The 22,976-nt window shown below is 38.0% G+C and overlaps 1 protein-coding gene across 2 annotated transcripts; it reads right to left on the reverse strand.

Annotated features, from left to right (window-relative positions):
- Nucleotides 1-5,962: 5,962 nt before the first annotated feature.
- stag2b (STAG2 cohesin complex component b) lies at nucleotides 5,963-22,763 on the reverse strand. Of its 2 annotated transcripts, none has more exons than XM_077732861.1 (34): nucleotides 22,566-22,763; nucleotides 20,771-20,894; nucleotides 20,605-20,686; nucleotides 19,698-19,841; nucleotides 19,507-19,603; nucleotides 18,963-19,039; nucleotides 18,614-18,818; nucleotides 18,279-18,430; nucleotides 17,470-17,543; nucleotides 17,269-17,392; nucleotides 17,081-17,179; nucleotides 16,776-16,855; nucleotides 16,453-16,560; nucleotides 16,207-16,318; nucleotides 16,004-16,121; nucleotides 15,819-15,922; nucleotides 15,649-15,741; nucleotides 15,481-15,570; nucleotides 15,151-15,354; nucleotides 15,005-15,075; nucleotides 14,795-14,882; nucleotides 14,646-14,726; nucleotides 14,471-14,563; nucleotides 14,212-14,386; nucleotides 12,591-12,730; nucleotides 12,364-12,465; nucleotides 12,118-12,266; nucleotides 11,848-11,976; nucleotides 11,131-11,357; nucleotides 10,442-10,694; nucleotides 9,701-9,808; nucleotides 9,498-9,624; nucleotides 8,640-8,717; nucleotides 5,963-7,810 (listed from the first exon to the last, which is right to left on the reverse strand). In XM_077732861.1, exons 2-34 carry the CDS (start codon nucleotides 20,812-20,814, stop codon nucleotides 7,787-7,789), a joined length of 3,852 nt encoding a protein of 1,283 aa, XP_077588987.1. In that variant the 5' UTR covers nucleotides 20,815-20,894; nucleotides 22,566-22,763; the 3' UTR covers nucleotides 5,963-7,786. The 2 variants fall into 2 exon arrangements, with proteins under 2 accessions (XP_077588987.1, XP_077588988.1); XM_077732862.1 differs by having other exon boundaries at nucleotides 22,699-22,759.
- Nucleotides 22,764-22,976: the final 213 nt, after the last annotated feature.

Below are 22,976 nucleotides of genomic sequence, written 5' to 3' on the forward strand. Positions count from 1 at the left end.
TGATCATACTACACTTTCCAGCACACACACTGACTGACTGCACACAGGAAGCCGACATTCCACACCCATTGGTGAACTTTGACGGTGTGGTAAATTCATTTACAAGAGCCAGCCGGACATGACATAAGTTTTTTTCTCCTCATCAAGGCATCTGCTTTGGCCATGACTGAGATGTGCTAACGTGATAATATTTCACTACCAACTCACCTTTCGGATATGAAGAGTCTTTTTTGAAATCCACTTAAGGAGCCATCTATATATATATATATATATATATATATATATATATATATATATATATATATATATATATATATATATATATATATATATATATATATATATATATATATATATATATATATATATATATATATATATATATATATATATATATATATATATATATATATATATATATATATATATATATATATATATATATATATATATATATATATATATATATATATATATATATATATATATATATATATATATATCATATATATATATATATATATATATATATATATATATATATATATATATATATATATATATATATATATATATATATATATATATATATATATATATATATATATATATATATATATATATATATATATATATATATATATATATATATATATATATATATATATATATATATATATATATATATATATATATATATATATATATATATATATATATATATATGTATACATATATATATATATATATATATATATATATATATATATATATATATATATATATATATATATATATATATATATATATATATATATATATATATATATATATATATATATATATATATATATATATATATATATATATATATATATATATATATATATATATATATATATATATATATATATATATATATATATATATATATATATATATATATATATATATATATATATATATATATATATATATATATATATATATATATATATATATATATATATATATATATATATATATATATATATATATATATATATATATATATATATATATATATATATATATATGATTTCCTCTCATGACAAATGAATTTACTCAGGAAGTGCATGTTTAGGTATTTTTCATTTGGATGATATCAAATTTGAGAGAGGTGACATAGTGTAAAATGCCCTCCAATTGTGGAATGACCCAGATATGGCTTGGATGTCATCTCGAGGAGCAGTTGTATGGGTGTGAGCCTCCTGCGGCAGCATTTGTGGGCAGTGGCAGAAAGGCCGCCTTCATGTGGCTGAGCTCAGCATACAGCTGGTCCACTGAGAGCTGAATAATACCACCTTCAGCAAAGCCAGTTATTTTGAAAATCATTATGGGGAAAGCAGTGGTGTCATTTTAGTCCAGTGCATGCGGGGGTTACACAGACGTGCCTTTTATTTGTGGACACTGACGGCGAATGACTAAGTATTTTATTGACCAAGTACTTTGACTTGAAACAAAAAGAAGATTATTATTATTATCATTATTTAACGTTATTGCTATATTCCACCCCACCAAGACCATATTAAAGAACACACGAAGGATGAGATTCCAAAAATATTTTTTTGCCACCTCGACATTCTCCGTCTAAGACATTTTTTTCATCCCTGCTACAAAGTCGGGACCCCCCCCCCCCCCCCCCTCTTGGCTCAGGGCCGAAATGAGGACTTGTTCAATACATGTGACTGATCATCCCATAAAACGAGCTAATTTAAGAACCACCAGAAATGTGCTGAATTCTGTAATTCTTAATCCCACCGAGTATTTCTTCAAAAGTATGCCACAGACAACCTGGATCTATTTTAATTTGCAAAGGGGCGGCGCATAATAATTCTGCCTTAAAGCCTTTTTCATTCTTTTGGACTACCTCTATCCAAAAAAATGCCCCGAAATGAGAATCAAAGACTACCATGCTATGAAAAAAAAGACATGTTTTACCTTGATGTTAAGTCAATATTTGCCATTGTTAACCTAGTTTGCTGGAAGGGAGATGTTTCCTGCCCTTGTGATCAAGCACACCTTGTGACAGGAGCGACGCAGGTGACAGATGAACGCGCCTCGCAACTATTTCGGGGGTGCTGCTGTTTATTCTGCTGACTACAACACTCGCTCCCATCTTTCACCGTGACCTCTTTCTTCGAAAACCATCTGACGCTACCATGTTGCCGCGTGAAGCCATCTGACGTTACCCCTCAGTTAAAAAAAAAACCCACCCCAACCTCCCCCTAGGTCACAAAAGTGTTTTTTGAAACAAAATGTTACAAGTAAATGTTATGAGGAAATACCTCAGCTCCAGGTGCTGGGATAGGGGGGTCGTGGGTGAAAGGTGAAAGGTCACCCACTGCCCCCTTAGGGCTGTGTGAACTTTGACCTGGCAGGACTGATGAATTGCGTGCTAACAAGGACCAGCTCTGCCTTTCACCGTCTTTGGCTTCGGTTTATATGACTCCGCCTACTTCCCGGGTACCTGCTTGAACCTTGGAAGGACCTCGCCATCTGTCCTCTCTGTCGGATTTATAATCATCATCGTATCGTAGTCAAACTCGGCACTGTAGACTTACTACGGTCATTTACACTTAAGCCAGATTGAATGAATTCATATCGGGACGGCTATCGTTCTAATGAGGTGAGCCCACCTCATCGCAGGCTCGTGGTAGGAAACCCCGCCCCTCTCCACATACACACCCATAGCCTCCCCACCTAAGGCCATGGCATGCACCCCATCCAGCCAATTAAAGAAACGAGTCTTATTAGCAAAGGTGTCTGGACTCCCATTAATCACTGGAATTTCCTGGCACTGGCTAACGCTTGGTCAACTTTATGGGACCTGTCTCATTGCTCCTTATAAAGACACTCATCCCAATTTGAGCCAGGCTCATGATTTAGCATTTTTGCATTCAGTCATCTGCAGGTCACCTTTAAATAAGCTGCAAAGGGATTGAGGACGAGTGGAAGTCTCACGCGTGCCGTGCTCGATTTCGACTGGAAAATGACTATATAGTGATCCTTTCTGCATGAGAAGCCGTCATAATCCTCAAAACGCAGGCGAGGAGTTATAGAGAATCCCATTCCAGGGTAAATATCCTTCCAGTCCTCTGCTGAAAAGAGCTCTTGTTTTCTGGCCCCGTCCACCTCGGACCTTCGGACCACCTGCAGTTCTTTCGATGACAGATTCCCTCCACACGCTGTGGCCGGCTCAAGTCTCGGCGCTAATCCCGCCGCTTGTGTCCATCGAGGTCAATTGTCCTATCACTCGTACGCACCTTTAGCCGCGTTGACGCCCGAGTGTCAGTGAGCGGCGGGGCGACACGACGCCGTCTGGAAGTTCCCACGGCGCTCTTATTCATGATCTCCAACCTGTTGGGGCCCGTCTCTTGAAAGCTACTCCTGGTCATTGAAGGGCATTGATCCTTGACTCACTTTACAGTGGCATTAACAGTGCTTCCTCCCCCTAATCCAAAGCACATTCTTTACTTTATTTGCTCAACACATATTTGACTGGATCGTTGTAGTCCAGACATGACGCTGGATGCATTGTTGAGGGAAAACAAGTCAGGGAAAACGCTCCCATTTGGCCTTATTGTCAGAATGTGTATCCCACATAAGACAAGCGCACTCCCGTATGGCCGTAGGCTTTGGACTAGCAACTACAACCCTAAAAGACAGCTTTGCCACCCCAGTCGGCAAATAAAAAAACTCAAAAACTCTAATAACCTCCGGCTATGAGTTGATGTCGGATTAGCTGTGGCCTCCAGAGTCTTGGAGTATAATCGACTCAAACCATGCAAGTAACAAGTGATGTTTTGAAAAAGAAAAGGTCTTACAAAAGAACTAAAACAAGACAAATCAGGAAAAAAAAACATACCAAGCGTGCAAAATAGCACTTGTTTTATCTGTCAGTTGCACATCCTTTGAGAGGAGGTTTTTTTTCTCCCTATAAGGCTCAAAAAGACGTCTACTATGAGCAAAAAGAGACTATCCAAAATTAATGATGTATTATATCATCATTAAATATTTTCCACCTCGAAATAAGTCCCTTCCCCTCGCTCGCTATCCCATAATTTCCTTAGATGCACCCCTACTGAAGGGTATTGCTAACCTAAACAGGACTGGCGAACAAATTAGTCACCAAAAGCACAAATTTTAAACTCTAAAAGTCACATAAAAAAAATCCAATCTCCCAAATAATTTTTAAAAACATAATTATTAGTTTTTAAATGAACCCTGACAAAATTGCCTGTGTTTACAAACAACTAAAAATAAAAGAAACATGTAACTATACAAAGAGCAACCACAGTACAATACAGTAAAATACGATAAGAGGCAAAAAGCCACATGCGGCTCGAGAGCCACGTCTTCCCCACCCCTAATAACACTAGTGAAATCTACACTTCTAAAATTCTCATGAAAAAAAACTGACTTCATGAATATAAAACAATCAAATGCAAAAGAGCAAGACAGAAAACGGGTGTGCCTTCCTGTGGCGCGTGAGAACATACAATTTCCCCCACGGTGCACAAAATAGTTCATTGCATGTTGACTGGAGCTCCCCTTGAAGCAGAATAGCATTTCTCCAACAACTGGTTCCAGTTTCCATATTTAATTTCTACGCAAAGCCCGTAATGGCCCAGTACGGAGGGGGAAAGAAACAATTTGGTTGCACTGGGACTCTTTTTTTTTTTTTTTGAAGTGCAATCAGTTGACTTTACATGTGTTCTAATCAAAAACAGGTCTGGTGAATGAATGATTTTCCAGGATTGGCTGCTCTACATTTACAAGCAGATTACAACCAGCACTCTCATTAATGATTTATCCATTGAAATACATTTTTTATCTAGGTTTATCTTCACGGAGACTCTTTTAAGAAGCCCTTGAGATTAGCATCCTGAATTTCTTTGCTAGAGTAAGTGCATTTGATTTGACGTTTTTTTGTTTTAAATATACTTTTTTTTCTATAAAAATGTGTTAAGAAAAGATCTCAGTCCTCCTTGACCCTCTTCAGGTCTTAACATGGCCTGGACTGGAAGGCCAAAGGTTATCTGGAGTAAGTAAAAGGCTCTCAAGAGGCTCAGATTTAGGTCTGCAGTGTCAGAACAAACTCAGTTATACTCAAAAACAACATTAAAAAAGAAACTTGTTTTGCCACAGGAGCAAATAAAGCAATGAGATAACTTGTTTGGAACTTTGAACGGGCAGAACTGGTTTCACTTCTACAAAAAGGGTTTGGTTATTGTAACAAAGGGGAGATAAGGATTTTAAATCACATGATTCTGACAGAAGATAAGCACAATACGTTCTTTGCGGAACATGATGGGGAGATGCCAAAATAAATAATCAGTAAGCCATTCCTATGGTGAATAATTGAGAGCTTGGTTTCACTTTTCAAATATTTCGTTATAGTTCAACATGACAGAAAAAGAATAATATGAGTTATAAGGGAACAATATATCTATGCTTTCAAAGAAACAGTAGGAGAAATTTAAGATAAGAAGTGACATTTGCAAAAATGAACTGAACTTTATCATTTTGGGGCTGTTGGTTGATTACAGTTTGATCTCTACTGCCCCCCATTGTTTACAAAGTGAAGTTCGATGGAGCGTTGAGGCCTGAATCAAGCATATTATGTCAAGAAAATTCCATAAAAGTATGTATTTAAGTGCAGATTTGATCAAATCTGTATAAATAGGCAGCTTTTACTTGAAATGTACAAATTCAAAGCAATTTTAAGGACATATTCTTACATTTTTAGGGTCATTTGTATATCATTGCAGGCATATGTAATGTTCGAATACAATAGATGATTAGCTTAGAAAATGCCAGTTGGAAGAAATCAAGTTTAACTCAAAATTGAGACAAGATATTTGTTATTTTGTGGATTCGGACGTAGAACAAGTGGAGTCAATATTTCCCACAATTTCAATCGTGTGTGTGTTGATTTTTATTCAAAAGTTACTGTCTCCAAACAAGTACAAATCAGAAAACAGTGACTGAAAGAAGGGTTTTGGGAGAATAGACAACTCAAGGAATAGGCAAAAGAGTGCAAGAACACAAAATGGCCAAAAAAGAAGAAAGAAATGAAAGAATATGAATATATACACGATATCTAATAAGGATTTATACCAATGATGTGGTAAGGAACAAACAATAAACAGTACTTTTTTTTTCCTCCTTAAAAGAATTTTCTTTTTTACTTCCATAAAAGAATTAGGCAAAAACACAGACTACTTGATCACGTTACATTTGACCACCTCATGTTTCATGTTCTAAGAAGCCAATTATCCACCTTTAAACAAGAAAAATCTGCTGACATGGAAGATTAGCGTGAGAGAAGAAGAAGCATGTTTAAGGCTTTAGCATGGAATGACTACAAAAGAAAAAAAAATTAAAAAAATCAGTAGACAAAACAGTTCATTAAAAGTCATGTGAGACAAATATATGTCAAAATCTAAGCTTTGTCTAGCTGCCACAGCGCCGCTGAATCACTTTTGCGTTCAGTAATAATTTCTGAAAGACGACTTTTTGCGTTTATTAACATTTGAAATATCTCTAAATATTATAGTGACAGGACTCAAGCAGAGAGAGAAACTCTTAAAGCTGAATTTCATTCATTTTTTTTTTTTATCCAAACTAATTTACACATTAGGAAAGAAGGTAAAAACCCGAAGACATTTTTCGAGACAAGAGGAATAGAAGAAAGCAAAAAAAAAAAGTCAAACTGAAAAATACAAATCTAAAAATCTTTCTCGCCGCATGGATTTACACGCTTTTTCACCTTTTTTTTCTCTCAGCTTCTTACACATTTCTTTCATTTTATCAAGTTGAAATAAGCAAACCAAAGCACATATATAAAAATCAGCACCAATTCATATATATTTTTTATTTAAAATGTAGAGATACCCATTTTTTGACATGATGCTGCTATATTGAGAGAAAAAAAACAAAAACAAAAATCATCGGACCGCCATACTTGTTCATGGGAACGATTATGTTCGCGGGGGGCGCTTAAGTAGTGGTCCGAAGCTAAAAAAAACTTACTGTTAGACTGTGGGACTTTTCACAGCAAAAAACAAGGATTGGGACTGATTTCTACATGACATCTCACAATCTTAACCACCAGTGGTTATTAGGAGCTCAAAAAGCAGTAAAAATGAACTTAAGATAGGATAAGGGTTTTTGGGGGCGGGGTTACAAGAATGGAAAGACCTCCATCCAACTTGGCTAAACACGGTACAGGCAAGCTACTACAGTCTGTTTATAAATTACTACATCACACCCGGTAACTTCTACAATTGGGAAAAAAAGGGGGTTAGACCAAAAAAAAAAAATAATTAAAAAAAAAACTGAATGTTTCTTAAGTTAAAAACACACCAATTCATCCCCACTTGGAGAAAAAAAAAGGGAACTGAAAAGAAGGAAAACGCGATTATGGATTTTTCTTCAGACAAGTTATCGTCTTTTTATACGGGTTTGGAAGTGGCCTGTTTCACTATTTTTGGAACAGGAAGATCTTAAGCAAGATTATAAAAGTATATATTTGAAGTCCTCTCTGAGCAAGCAACACTGAGTGTGGGTCATCATTGGTCCACGTGGAGTACAAGCCAAAAACCTTTTTTTGTTGTTTTTTTTTTTTTGTAATTTTTTGCTTTTCTTACAGAAAACACACTTGTTTTCGCATCTAAAATTCTCTTTAAATACAAAGCTCCTCTTGTCGTGTCCCAGCCTCAAAATCATTTTGGATAATAGTTTAAAACATAGACACTCCCAGGACCTAGAAGAGAGTGAACAAAAAACAACATAAAAATAAAGCGCTTCAGTAAAATGAGGTGGAAAAAATAAAAGACAGTTCTGTTTAGACCAGGGGTAGCGAACCTATGGCTCGGGAGCCATATGTGGCTCTTCCCTGTGAGATAAAATATGGAAATCACTGGTGAGAGAGAGCTAAGTCCCGAACGCACTAATAGGAGCATCACTTTAATCATAATTTTGTTTTTTATGACTCTTCTGCATGCATGATATTGATTTATTAGCAACCGCATAACAATGTTGTCAAGAGTTCAGAGACTTATTGTCATTTAAAAGTGGTGAAACGACAAAAAAACAGACTTTCATGTATTTTTACTTCAATTCCGAGAATGTCTCTTAAAAAATAACATTAGAAAATATGAATAAGTAATATTAGCAAATGCTCAGAACAGAACTCTGTAATAAATACATTGAACACACAGTTCCTAAACATCTTTTCAGATTTATACGTTATATTTGCAAAGCGTCATCTGTAATGCATCATTTTGAAAATGTATAAATATAAACCGGTGAGAAATGTTAGCAATAAATCATTTGGATTGAACATAATAAACTGATAAATGTTCAGGACTTTGTGTCTGCCCTGGATTTCAAGGCCAAGGGGGGAAAGGAATTTTGCTCCAGCACACACACACACACACACACACACGGCTCGGCTAGCTGGACATTTACAAAAGACGTTTTGTTTTGTGCGCTTTTGTGTCAGCAACTCGAATGCGGCACGCCTGGCGTTTTTACGTTGTTAAATCCGCATGCAAAAAATATCACACAAGCGAGAAATAATTCATTCTTACCGACTCATCCATTATAGAGGCGGGGTCAAAGTAGTCCGGCTTGAGTTCGGACCTCTCACGACGATTTTTAGATGGAGGCTGAAAAGGAGAGGTAAAAAAAATAATTAAATAAAACACACACATACATATCGTAGATGAGTTTATGTATCTTAATAGAAGAGATGGATGGAATGACTCGAGTAATGTGCTGCCGGAACTTTTCCAGTGAAATCAACTTGACGTTTGGTATGCAGTCCAACATATGTTTGAGATTACATTTGGTTCTGGTTTTGCACTCATCATGCGTGGTTTTGTGGAGCGGGTGTAAATTGTCAAATAAATTGGTCATGATGTTGCGACGCACTGTCAACATGATGTTTCATTAAACAAAACACAAAGGTCCTTTTAAGAGTCCGCCAAAACAAAACTTTTGATGAATATGCTTCATTCTGCTTTCCCCATTTGGAACCGCTGTCGAAATATCAACACAAGATGCCGCACAGTGATTGTTACCGGCCTAACAAATCAGTCTCTTATGACTGACTGAATCCTCAAAGTCAAACAAGAGCTTTTGAGGATTTCACTAAACCTCTCCTGACATCCGAACGAAGAAAGATGCCCGCTGGAACTAGTGGTGATGAAATAAAGGCCACTTTAATGTTTGGTGGCCAAGGGAAAATGGGCATGTTGTTTGGGATGTTAAATGCGACATTAAAATTGAAGACCACATGCAATACATTTCAACATGGGGTGAAAAAATAGCAACGAGAAAATGTAGTTGCTCAATCACTAGCGCCGCAGTGACCTCGAAAACGTCCTCGGAAGACCTCACGCATCGTAGCTTTTACGGAATGAGCAACTTTAGCGAGTGGTTCTTACCAGGTCAATGTCCATTGTATCAAAGTCCATGCCTTCGTTGAGGTCATCCATACGACCCTCGGATGACATCATCACATCTTCCACAATGGGCTCTTCGTCTTCCTCCATGAGGCCGGTGCCGCGACGTCTGCGTGGACGGACGGACCGATACGAGTCTTAGAGACAATAAATCACCTCGACGTGCCACGTGGCGGTTGTCTTACATGGCGTGCTGCAGATTGGTCCTGAGCTTGGCGTAGTTCATGGCTCTTTCCTGCTGTTGACGTGCCTCTTCTTGCTGTCTCTGAGCCAGCATCCACGTCACTTGCGAACTGAAATAAATGACTTGAATTAGCACCCATTGTTCACTAAAGCTGCTGAAAATGATTAATGTGATGGTGACACTTGGTGATTTACGTCTTGGGCTAGAAATGTACACCAGTAGCATTGAAATAAAGGCTAAGTGAAGTTGGACAATAAATACTCTATTGACAGCTTTCAAAGCAAATGGTTTCAAAAACATTTTCTCATTCTAATACATCATACATAATCGCCAGCATTCACTGAGAATATTATCTTTTTTATTTAATATTTTTTTATCTTCACAGAATTTTCCTTTTGTAGTATTTAAAATGTTTTTTTTTAATTTAGAATTTGAAAATGAGTTATTCCCAGGTTTCCTTAGTTTTTTTCATTAAAAAAACATTACAAAAATAAGAACCGTTATCATTAGTTCTTTTGTAAATATATACGAACTATATACTTTCCTAATACTATTAAAAGGCACAAAAATAGGAGATGGAGATTTTTTTTAAGGCTAATTTGTAATAATTTTGCATTGCACAAAAAAACAATTAGTTGTTGATTAGTATGGCCATCATGGCAGCCCCCCTGTTCACCCAACAGCGATGTCTCGATGGTCAGATATTAAAAACAAAACCATGAGTATCTATGGATTGCCTTACTTGTAATCCATTGGAGTTTGGTGGTGTTGAGGTGTCTGTTGGTGGTGTTGTTGTTGTTGTTGTTGCTGCTGCTGCTGCTGCTGTGGATGTTGATGGGGCTGGGGAGGGTCATGAGGGAGCGCGTAGACACCCATGTAGGTATCATCGCGGTTCCTTTTTGGGTCTCGCATGGCGGTGGAGGTGAGATGGGGGGATGGCAACATGACTGGGGTCTGAATGCTCTGCTGCCACACTTCACTGCTACTGCTTTCCTCTGCAAAAGAAAGGCCAAATTATCCCACAAGAACATCGGTTTATCTCTAGTAAGACTCAAATTAGCACAGATGGCGCTTAAGTTTTACAATCAAAATTCAAGATTACAGCAAGTTGATCCAAATTTGAATTTCATTTTCTTCTTGTTGTTGATGAATTGATGTGGCAATAGTGATAATTAGAAGGCTTCCACCATCTGCTGTTTTATCTCTTTGCCCGTCAGCGCTAGTGCTTGAGCCAACGTTCTTGGAAGGCAACGGAACAGTTGGAAGACATTTTTTTTGGGCTTCAACTGTTTGATTGCAGCCATGTAGTAACCGTGCCACGCTCATAAATTAACTAATGTTTATAGACACGTGTCTTTTGTGGTAAGTAATGCAGAGTAATCTGTCTTTTAAAGATTATGGGGTGAATTTCATTGCGGAATGGTTGGCTACCTTCTGGCAGCTTTCGCTTTGCTGCAGAAGTTCCAGTTGTGGAAGAAGGAGCCTTGGTCTTTTTCGAACGAACCGAGGAGCCTCTACTGGAATAGCCACTCATCACCGACATGGTATCGTCATCACCGCCGGCCTGTAGGGAATTCCTGTAGGAAATGAGGGGGAGCCAGCAGTCCTCTCTTTGCAGTGCCATCTGGAAGGTCATGAAACGCTCCAAGTACATGTGGCTGTGGAGAAACAGGGAGAGAAGTGCATGACACCAACAAACTCAGGCAAATACCAAAACTCTGCAAATGATGTGGCTAGGTGTCCAGTCCATTTGAACAGGGAGAAGCTGGCAGCCTATGATTTTTGCCAGACTTCCCAGGTAAAACGGACTGGACGTCTAGTGCTATCATTGAAACGGAAAGAAGGGTGTTTAGTGGGTTTAAACATTTTGGATGTCTATTCTTGCCAATGACAGGCAATGAACTAAACATTTTTTTTAGTTAAAATTGCATTCATTCATTGAAATCTTACATAATCAAATATGTTTGTTTAAATACTATATGTTATGTGTTAAAATTGTGTTTGACATAAGCTAAAAAAAATTATAATCCAATATAGTCACTTTCCTAATGAAGGGTGAACAATACTACTACTAATAATAATGATGAAAGTTTGTTTGCAAAAGCCATTGATACTCCCACCCGACAGCAAAAGAGAAATAAAACCTACACAGTCCTCTTGTCTTGTCTCATCAGCTTTGAGGAGAATTCACTGAGAATGTCTAAGAATGCCAGGTTGAGAGGAGGGCCTCCTTCTCCTTGGGGACTTGGATCCTTAAAAGAAAACTCGATTCCATCCCTAGAAAACAAGTACAGATGGAATTTTAGAAAAGAGCAAAGATATTGTGGCTGGCTACAAGAGGACTTATTGACCATATTTACTTAATCATCATTCATCAGTAGTATTATTGAATTTAATTAGGTAAAAAGAAAGTCGTACTTGTGTAGCATGGCAATGGCATCTCGTGTTTTTACTTGATCAAGGCCGAAGGTTAGAGAAAATCGACGGGCCAACTCTTTGATTCCGCAGAAAGCGGAGGAGGAGCGGTCAAACCCGTGGCCCAGCTCTGACAGCATTTCATTGAAAAGCTAAGAGAAACAGAAGGAAAACGTCAAGCGTTTGGCTCCAAGAAATCGGACACTTTCAAATGTCTAAAAGGAAATGAGCAGACTTTAAAGCACTGACCTGCTGAAGGCTGAGGATAAGAGTTTTGGCACACTGAATCTTGTCAATTTGCCGGGTCTTGCTCATTGTTTCCTTGATGATGTCACCGTAATCATTGTAATACTGTACAAACAAACAAGGGAAGAAAAACTTCAGTTCTAAAAAGGCCAAATCTTAAATCACGTCAAAAGGTGGCTTTCTGCTATGGATATGTTTTGGAAAATAGTCGCAAAATCAAACAAACTAACCCTCATGTACTGCTTGAAAATGTCCGCTCCGGTTTTCATTTCGACAACACAATAAATGATCAATTTACAATAGGCAGCCAGGAGATTTCTCCTCTTATGTAACGCTTCAATCTTCACTGCTTCATCATCTTGTTGGCCATCTAAAGAAAGAAAACAACACAAAACATTAAACTTTGCCAGACACTTTCATTTAAATCTCAATCCCCAATCACCATACAATATTGCAATGCAGTTGAACATATGGCTTTCCCAATTTACTTTTAAATTACAAGTACATTCAGGAGTCCATTTTTTCCCCCTTCAGTTATAGCCAAATGATTTACTTTTCCTCGGAATTCACACTTGTTCCAGATGTCATGACCTTTCCTTCAGGCGTTTCAGAAATTAATGGGGAAGAGATGAAACTCGGGGAGGTCACAGTGACCTTGACCTTTTCAAAATCTAATCAGGCCTTCCCTAATTCTTTAGAGAAATTCCTTGAAGGCAGAAGTACATATCACTTTCACAAGAATAGGATGCAAATACAAGTTAAAAACAAAATGCCTTTGGCCATGGTTGCTGCCAGCCAGTAAGTCAAAAGGCATGAAAAACTAAAGGCCACTTAGCTCAGACCTTTGCGGAGGCCCGTTTGAACTTTGGATGAATGCGCTGGGGCGTAGGGGGAGTTTATTTGGAAACTGGCACACAATTGACGACTAAATAAATCCATCAGATTGAATACACTTTTTACTCATACAAAAATCTTGGAATTTAGTAAGGAAAACAATTATTTGTATTAGAAAAGCACCGAAAAATTTCCCCCGAAAAAGTGTGGTTTTCCTCCAAAACGCGTTGAACACGGCAAAAGCATATATTACAAGCTATAGCAAGAGACTGCATGCAGTGGACATGACGAGTCCCCAGAAAATGCTCGCTTTCTTCTTGCCCTCTTTGAGCAGCAAACTAATAAAATTAGCTCCCCAGATGCTCTCATTGCGGCACTGGTTTTCCAAGGAGTTGAGAGACCATGGAATAAAAATTAAACTAGTGGAGTTTGTCGGCACATGTTTCATTGAAGTCTATTCGGAGCATTTGTATTTAGTTGAGATTTCACTCGTTAGGAAGAGCATAAATTAGATGTGGACATAAAAAAGCAGCATTAGCAGTGAGACATGTTCTAAATGAATAGAGGAACAGATTCTTTGATTAAGTAGAGAAAGTACTTTTATCTAAGAAGAAAAGTAAACTGCTTCTTTACCTTAATTGGCTTTTAAACAGTTAGATATATATTATGTGTATGTATGTATGTATGTATGTATGTATGTATATATATATATATATATATATATATATATATATATATATATATATATATATATATATATATATATATATATATATATATATATATATATATATATATATATATATATATATATATATATATATATATATATATATATATATATATATATATATATATATATATATATATATATATATATATATATATATATATATATATATATATATATATATATATATATATATATATATATATATATATGTGTGTGTGTGTGTGTGTGTGTGTGTGTGTATATATTATGTTATTTAGAAATGTACATTGCTTAATCAACTGTACCTGTGCTATTGGTGTCATCATCCTGGTCTATGAAAACGTGATTTAGGATGAAGGTGAGCAGTTCAGACTGAAGCGAATCCTCCGAGGAATAGACCAAAGGTTCTAGATGTTCCCTACCTCCAGCCACCATCTGGTGGCTGAAGATGAGCAAGAGGTCACAAAGGATGGTGAATGCCTGCAGTGAAAAGGAAAAGTAGTTATTTATAACTCCACGTCAACACTGAAACACAAAGCTACTAATAGGAGATGAAATTGTCACCTGTTCTTTGACGGCTGTATTAACATTAGTGAGGTACCGCTGACACATCATACAAAAGGCCCTCATCTGTTTCCTTAAGGTAACCATGTCATCCTGAAAGGTTAGACAGGTGTTTAGAGGGACAGTCACCCTTCTTGGCAAGGAGTAAACTGAAGTAGGCCAAATTTGAGGTCACCTTTCGAGAGCTGCCTTCGGATACCTTGGCCAGGTGCCACAGGATTACATAGTGGGTACACTGTAGCGAATGGATGACTATCTGCTCAAACAAACATAGAGTGAATGTACCCATCAAGATGCATCATTCAATCGTTGTTTGAAAATTACCTGCTCAGGCATATCTCCATTTTCTATTCCTGTATTGAGCAACTTAAAGTTGCTGGTGAACAAATCCCACCCAGAGAGATCATGTGCACTAAGAGACAGGATAAAAGGGGTTAGAAAGAAACGGCCAAAAGTTACAACAACATGACTGGTAAGAGAATGTATATATAAAAATGTATATACATATTATAAACCAGGACTAGAAATTCATACTTGTGAAAAGCTGTGATTCTCTTTAGAGTTGACAAAACTTGATAAGCATCATCCTCATCATTATCTTCACACTGGAAAGTGAAATTTAGTTAAAGAAGCAAATTATAAAACAAAACCCCATAGGAATAACATTAACTATAACCTACCTCTTGTAGAAAATCCTCTAGTAGCCTATTGAACTTGTCTACCAGCTCATCCAGTAGCTGGGAACGGGCAATGTCGACCTTGTTAAAAATGGTGAACTCCTCATTGCAGAGGGCATGGTAGGTCTTAGAGCATGTCTCCAAAACTTCAGTGTCTGTGTGCTTCTCCACAATTTCCTTGATTTGGCGGAGAAGGGCTTCGAGGTGCTAAAAATCAAAGTCAACAGATAGGACAAATAAGATAGGTGGCAATTATTGATCCCATAAACATGAGCTGAGAATATATCAATTGCATGTGTGGTGTTGTAAGAAATGTAAGAAAGCCTCCCCAACCTTTTCCAGACGTCCTGTGGTGTAAATTTCCAAGTCGAAAAACTGAGGAAGCTGCAATAAATTGGTCACCTTTTCTGCATCTACGGCATACTGTTGGGCAAACATCAAAATTCACTTGATGTTTCCCAAAGAACATATGAAAGCAAAATGTATGAAGTAATTACAAACCTTGCCCAGAAGAGGGGGCAAAGCCACCGCAAAAAGCTCAGTCATTCTTGTTCTGTCATCGAGCTGAGTCTTCTTTTCTTTAGCTGTCATCACCTGAACAAAGACACACACCAGACACCTTTGTAGTTTGTACTATAACTATCATAATATCTATCCATCATGCAACTTACCCGCTTCCCTGTGCCTCTGCCCACAGGGGGGTGACATTCAGCAGCCTGGCGTACAGTGCAGAGCATGATTTCAATCAAAGCTGTCTCTTGTCTATCTGTAAGAGCTACAATTTACAAAGACATTAGTAAATAAACACATTTGTTACAAGCCAGGTCTCAGCAATGTGATAATATTTTTGTCATACCTTCCTCTCCTGGTAATGGGTCATCTAATAGTAAGCTGATCATGCAGTCCCAGTCCTTCAATAACTCGGGACCACAGTCCCAGAGAGAGTCCACCAAATAGGCTGCATGCTCATGGAGCTGAGGAGATTTTCACACAGTATAGGTAAATAATTTGATCACTCCGGATGTTAATAAAAAACACACAATCAAATAAAATATGTACCTCACTCTCCAGGAAAAAGAAGACAGTGGTTTTTATGAGATTGGCATTGGGACTTTGTCTACCTCTCCTCTTTGGGGCCCCTTCCTCCTCTGGTTCCCTCTGGCTGAACAATCTTGAAAGATATAGGATAGTTTTAGACTACTGGGTGCCGAGTATACAAAATAATGTAAATTTAATGTATCCTGGTAGGACACAAGAGAAGTTGAAACTAGGATGGGGACATTTTTTAAGTCACAAACAGCATACTTCTTGTAGAGGAATTCTCCTGCTGCGACAGCTACGGGCCTGTGTGCCGAGTAGACCAGATGATATACGCTTTCACAATCCTCAGGGGTCAATACCTCATCTGTACTACTGCAGATACAAACAAAAAGAACCATTCAAGTATAAATGTAGGAACAAATTTGTTATAAGTTACAACCGAATGTCTAGTGTAACACTTTGTGTGTGCATGTAAGCAAGTACACATACACACACACACACAAGGGGATTCCTGGTAGGAAAAAGTTATTTTGTAGTGATAAAAGGTAAACAATGTATAAAGTAAGATACAATTATTTGGAACTTACTTCAAAACTAAAGTTAGCAACTTGATTGCTTGAACTGCAACATCGTACTCCTTATCAAGGGTCATGGAGACAATGCGGTCCTGAAAAAAGAAAAAGGGGATTATTTTCCGTGAAAACGATAAATCTGAAACAAAATGTTGTCTGATGTGTACATGAGGTTTTGGTAAAATATAGAGGGAAAAAGCATAAATGCTTTTTAACATAGTACTTCGTTTTTCTTGGTGTTCATCCTGTGCCTTTGCATATTCATAAACATGAATGTTTTTGTTGTCTTTTGCTCAAGATATCCAGCAGGTGGCGTTTACCTTAAAGCGACTAGTGAAGAGTTCCAGCCTTGCATTGAGCTCTCTGTTGTAGTACAGACCCTGTAGAGCTGTCAGACACTTCAGTCGTACCTCACCTTGCTAAAATCAAGAGATTGCAAAGAGTTGAGTAATGGATAAAAAATAAAAATAAAAAAAAATCCATGCAAATTTAATTCTTCTTGACTCACCTTGTCGTGCATTGTCCATCCAACGTACTTTAGGTAACTGTCGTTAAGGAAGGCATCGCTATAAAGCTTCATCCAAACGCCAATCTCTTCTATACAAATGGCCCTGATTTCGGCTATAGAGTCACTGTTGAAACATGATTGAGTGTGTTAAGTAAACACAATTGAATAAGACCAAAATGCTGATTTGGTGGGTGTCCTTACCGATAACGATGTACAAAGACTCCTTTAAATATTGCATTCATCATATTTTCAATTTCATCTTGGTTTTCTTGGAGCTGAAATGGAAACACAAGTACATTAATAAATATTTGAAAAAAAGGAATCAGCATATAAGAGTTCACCTTATTCACCTTATTATAATAGATTCGTCTACATCCTTGTGTTTAATTGAGGTGCCAAAAATAATAAATTGACTCAATTGTTAAGCACTTTTGTGAAATAACATGAGTCTCATCAGTAATTTAGTGACCAGTGCAGTTTCCCTTTTTCAAATTCCCTTTTTCAAAATGTACTATTGTACTATCTGTATTGACTGTGTGTGTGTGTGTGTACAGTAAGAAGACAGATGGAAGGCAACAAAGACCTGCTGAGATATAACCCAGTTAACAGTAGACGCGTGTTCAATAACACAAGGTACATCCTGCATGTTTCCACCATAACTGCTCCAAAACAGATGTATTATACAAAAGAGAATTTTATTCACACTGATTAATAAGTACGGTAGCCGTTGCATAGGCTAGTAAAACACTATAACTTAACTGTAACAACCTTTTGAATTAAATCATTATTGTTGATGTAGCGCTTACCCAACCAGTTTGCCTACACTTCATATTTGCTACAATAGCATTTTTAAATTGAGAACCCTAGACTCACAGTAGGCATTGTTCTACAGTTCAGTTTCCATTTTTTAAACACAAGGGGGCACTGCAGCATGTCACGCCGTCCATTCATTTATTAAAAGACAGTTCCAGTTTTAAACTATCAAGGTCGTACCTTAAAATTAAACATACCTCTTTTCGTTTCTGTAAGAGGAGCTCTAGTCTGTCATTGGCCCTTTTGGCCACCATTTTATTCCTCTCTGCTTCGTATTGGCGCTGGGTATTATCCATGTTGATGCTCAAGTTTAGAGCTACATTCACCAGGGCTGTCATCAGCTTCATTGCTATGAAAACAGAGTATCAAGAAGCAAAATTGATTATTCACTTAAGATAGAACAAGTTAATCTTTCATACATAAGACCCAAAAGTCAGCATGTGAGTGCAACATAAACTTGTAGGAGCAATACTGCACAGATATGAGGGAAATGTTCTGAAAAATAGCCTTTAGTAAAAATCTATCATCTTACCTGCCAGTGTAGAGGTGTGTCGGAAGGCTCTGACTTGAGAGTCTGATAGTCCGGTGAGAAGGGAGATAACTGTGTCCATCATATACTCATCATAGATGATACTGTACTGACACTGTCGTACTAAGACTGTAATGAATTCACAAAAACTTGACTTGAATTTCTTCCACAGGGGCCCTGCTATAGTAAGAGGGTAATCTCCGCTGTCCTAAAGTGGCCACAGGGGAAAAGGAAAAGAGTTATTACCAGAAAGGGCTCTTTCAAAAGTTCTTCTTAATCACATCTCATAAGATAATAACTACAGCGGACCAGTCATTCTAATTGAAAAGTGCTCAATTTCCAATTAAATTACCTCATCAAATTCCTCTGTCATTCGTCTGATGATTTCTGAGTTCTGCATGTTGCGGAACATCTCTCCACTGACGACACCTGATTAATGAATGCAAAAAATGAAAAAAAAATGAAATCCATAGTGACAGTGAAAAGATACATTTGTGCACAAATGAGAAATATTACATAACAGTAAATTTCTACTATAATTTGCATTGTTTTGATTGAAAAAGATCTGCCCTAGGCATGGAAACACACTCCGAGTAACCCACATTTTTGTAATTTTATCTGAAAGAAAGCTAATGTTGCAAATATTTTACATGAATTGCCAGTGGGCGTACTTTGCTTATTGGCATTGTCATCCATATTGTGGAAATCAGTAGCCAGCTAAAGAGCATTTAATTCCACTGCTAAGCAATTAGTCAATAAAACCAATCTTGGCAGCCTCAAGCTTCTATCGTTAAGATGCTTGTTGGCACCCGACTCCATCATAGTGAAGAGGGTTAGGAAAATGTGGAGTCAAAATAACCAAGTTAGTTTAGCTTGAGAGCGAGTAGTATACATACCTTTACACCCGGAACACTGGATGAAAAAGTTGATAAGATCAAGCAGTGCAACATCCCGGTCATGTTTGTAAGACTCAATCCAGTCATCGACAACAGACTAAGGAGAACAAAAAATATTTGTGAAATGAGGACCAGTGCAAACAACATACCTTTGATTGTATGCATTATTATGTGTGATATACATATCCAACCTGCATTGCACTCCTGCCCATCTTAACAATCTCAAACAGCATCATGTTTTCCATGCCATTTTCTTGGTGGTGGCCATTTAGCCGGCCTTGGCCCTTCGCCCCCTTGCCTTTGTCAGCTGCTGCTCTCTTGCCCTTCCTTCCACCCTGCAACAAGAGCAATAACATTAGGGAATATTTCTTTTTTATTATTATAAAAGAATGCCCAAGTCCCTAAGCATATTTAAGTTATGATACTGTGTGTTTTTTTTCCCGCAGACTAACAAGTGAAATACACTTAGAACAATCCGCTAATTTTGGCGAGATTAGCCATACCAGTTTGGTATTATCTGAATTGATGCCACAAGTTTGAGACTGGTCAAAGCCGGACACACTTATATAGTGCTTGAGCTATACTTTAAACTGTCCGAAGTGCGTTAGAGGGCCTTTATTTTCAACCCATTCATTCAGACACCAGTAAGCACTGCTGCTGCTTAGCCCACTGGGAGCAATTTAGGGTTCAGTGTCTTGCCTAAGGACACTTTACATGAGCACCTGCTACCATTTATGTCCATCCTTGCATGTGTTGTTGTTGCTCACTAAATATTAATGCATTGTGGCCTATTAAACGCTTGGAGACCGGCGATATAACGGCATACTCGGTTCATTTCAGTTCAGTGTGATTCTCCATTGTGATTCTCTTCCTACTATCTCATAATGTTTATGCACCAGCCGCAAAAATGAAAAAAGGAATGTAGTCGTATTGCCGCCCCCCCTTCTATGGAGGAATTCAATGAAAAGACTTTGAACAAAAATAGAACGAGAATGTGATGCAAATTTGGGTATTGATAATGATGTCAAATGTAGCTGAAAATCTCCAGTTTGTGAAAAATAAAGTGTACATTCCACTACAATCCTTTTTTTACCATACCTTTCCTTTAGTGGGATTTGAAGTCCTTCCATCTGGCTCTTCAGAAAAGTCTGTGTCTGATGAGAATTGTGTGTCTGTATCGCTAGCGATGAAAAAGAAAAAAAAAACAAGAACATTTAGGTCGGACTGACACAAAAAGTCGCAAAAAAATCCTCATTTCACTTACTGAGCGTAGGGGAAATCTCCTGGTATTTCTGGTGCTGCTATCATTTCTCTAACATCTTCTGGATAACTTCCAATTTATAACTGGCTTGTAATCCTCAGAAAATACACAGACGCTGGCATGAAACCTAAATGGAGATATCAAATTAGAGACGTTACTGTCATGAATTAAAAAAAAAAGATGAAAACAGGCCATTCTCACTTCACATGGTAACAGTGGGCGGTACAGATGCTCTTGTGGATCTTTGCACTCAATGCATTGGTTCCCTCTTCCCAGTCCCCCTCGCTACAAGATCATTGGAGTATCTTCCTCACTGGCCAAATATGGACGTGCTATGTCCGCCCCGTGCATATTTCGACCAATCAAAACGAGTTACCAACATCAACAAGATACTGCAGGCCACAACTACTTACTGTACTGTACAGAACAACGTCAGGTACAGTAAATGTACGGATAGATAAAAACAAATTAACTTGTGGAAGACAATCATCGACTTGTATATTGCCTCTTTATATAATTAGATAATCAGTGTGAATGTTAATGAGTGCAATCTAATCAAACGATTATAATCCTTTATCATAATAGAAGAGCTGCTTACTAAATAAAGGTATATACAGAAGTAGGCCTGTCACTGTTTTCCAATGGATTGTATTTTCTAGCATATTGAATGTATTGCACGATCTTGCATGTAGTTTATTCATCAGCTACTACAGAAATAGGAATCATGAACACCAGTGTTTTTTTTAGTGCAAGGTAACGTAGAATTGGTCTTTAAGTCAGCTTTATTGACCAGAGGAAGACATCGTTAATGCGCCCATTTCGCTCGTTCCTGCGTTAATATTTTATGATGACAAGATGACGGGATTCAATGGGTGTTGACTGAAAAAGTGGCGCCAAATCGCACAGGGAATCTCATAAACTTGCTACCACGAAGCTAGAGGGGAAGATCTTGGGTAGTAACATGCCATAAAGTCCTTTATGGGGGAGTTTGAAAGTCAAATCTGCAGCACACAAATGCCCGCGTTGCCACGATCGGAGCCGACGTGACGACGCTCTTGGTCGGCTCCTGTCAAAATTGACACCGGTGCGCTTATCGAGGCTAGCGCTGCTAGCATTCGCGCATAGCTTAGACAAGTGAAAATGGACCGTCAAGTGCAATGCGCATAAAATTGCAAATTTGTTTCAATTTCCACTTAAGCCGTATCGGCATCGGGTCGGTGTTTCTTGCCGCGATCGTGAGAAGATCACAATACCATAACAACGCAAGCCCAACCATGCTAATGTTAGCAACAACACGTTAGCAGGGAACCAAACGCAGGCGATTGCCGATTTCGCCCGGAAACGATGGGAATTCCGGGCTAGGCCTCAAAATCCCAAACTACAAATAAATCAGACGAATTTTGCCTTCACGAGAAAGTCCGATTGGTTAGCTATGCTAATAGTACGTGCTAACGTTGCCTTAAAAAAACATCACGTCCTTGCGTCCTCCATCTTGCCTCGGGAGTTTCAAGCCCGTATTGCATAAGCAACAAACAGTGTTTACAATTGATGTGAGGTGCAAGCAAGTGCACCTAAAGAATAATTTGTTTCTTTGCTTTTTGCCACATTATTTTGCACCGTTTTGTCAGCTCGCTATGGCGATATGGAGCAGCGCTCGCGTCTCTCGCGGCGGGGCTAACTCGGCGACTTGGCTGAGGCAGACCTCCGCGCTCGAGGCTCAACTAGCGTTAGCCCCGGCTAGCAAAATACAATTCAACTAAGTTCCACATAGCTTTCCGCCATTTTACAGCTAACTTACCTTGCTGAGAAATAATAGTCCCGGCGGATTCGTAACTTGAACTAGTTCGACAAGCCTCGGGCCAGATCTCACTGTAATTCTATCAAAACTGTTTAAAAGTCGCGGTCAGAGGCGGTTTTGGACGTTCTCTCACCCGCTTGCTCCGGAGTTCAATTTGTTGTTTCGACGACCTGGGAGGAGGAAATCCTAGTGCAGAGCTACCACCTAGCGGCCACAAAACCATCGCCGCCGCTCTTCGATGATCGGACATCTAGTGGTCGCCTCTCGGCACTACACTTCAAATCGTCACGTTTATCTGCCATTGTTATTAGTACATTATATAGTGGTAAGAGTATAGTATTGTTAAATGTTGGTAGTCAGAAATGTACACAGTACCCACTTTGAAAATGTTGTTTTCCCAGTCAAATACAT

Source organism: Stigmatopora nigra, chromosome 14, assembly GCF_051989575.1.
Source record: "Stigmatopora nigra isolate UIUO_SnigA chromosome 14, RoL_Snig_1.1, whole genome shotgun sequence".
NCBI lineage: Eukaryota > Metazoa > Chordata > Actinopteri > Syngnathiformes > Syngnathidae > Stigmatopora > Stigmatopora nigra.

Bases quoted from the DNA above. Each gene is read 5' to 3' on its own strand.
- stag2b (XM_077732861.1), bottom strand. From the start codon at position 20,814: ATGATAGCAGCACCAGAAATACCAGGAGATTTCCCCTACGCTCA. The intron at 19,604-19,697 runs GTTGGATATGTA...TGTTCTCCTTAG, and splicing joins TGGGCAGGAGTGCAATGCAG to TCTGTTGTCGATGACTGGAT. The intron at 17,180-17,268 runs GTGAGTCAAGAA...TCTTGATTTTAG, and splicing joins GATGGACAATGCACGACAAG to CAAGGTGAGGTACGACTGAA.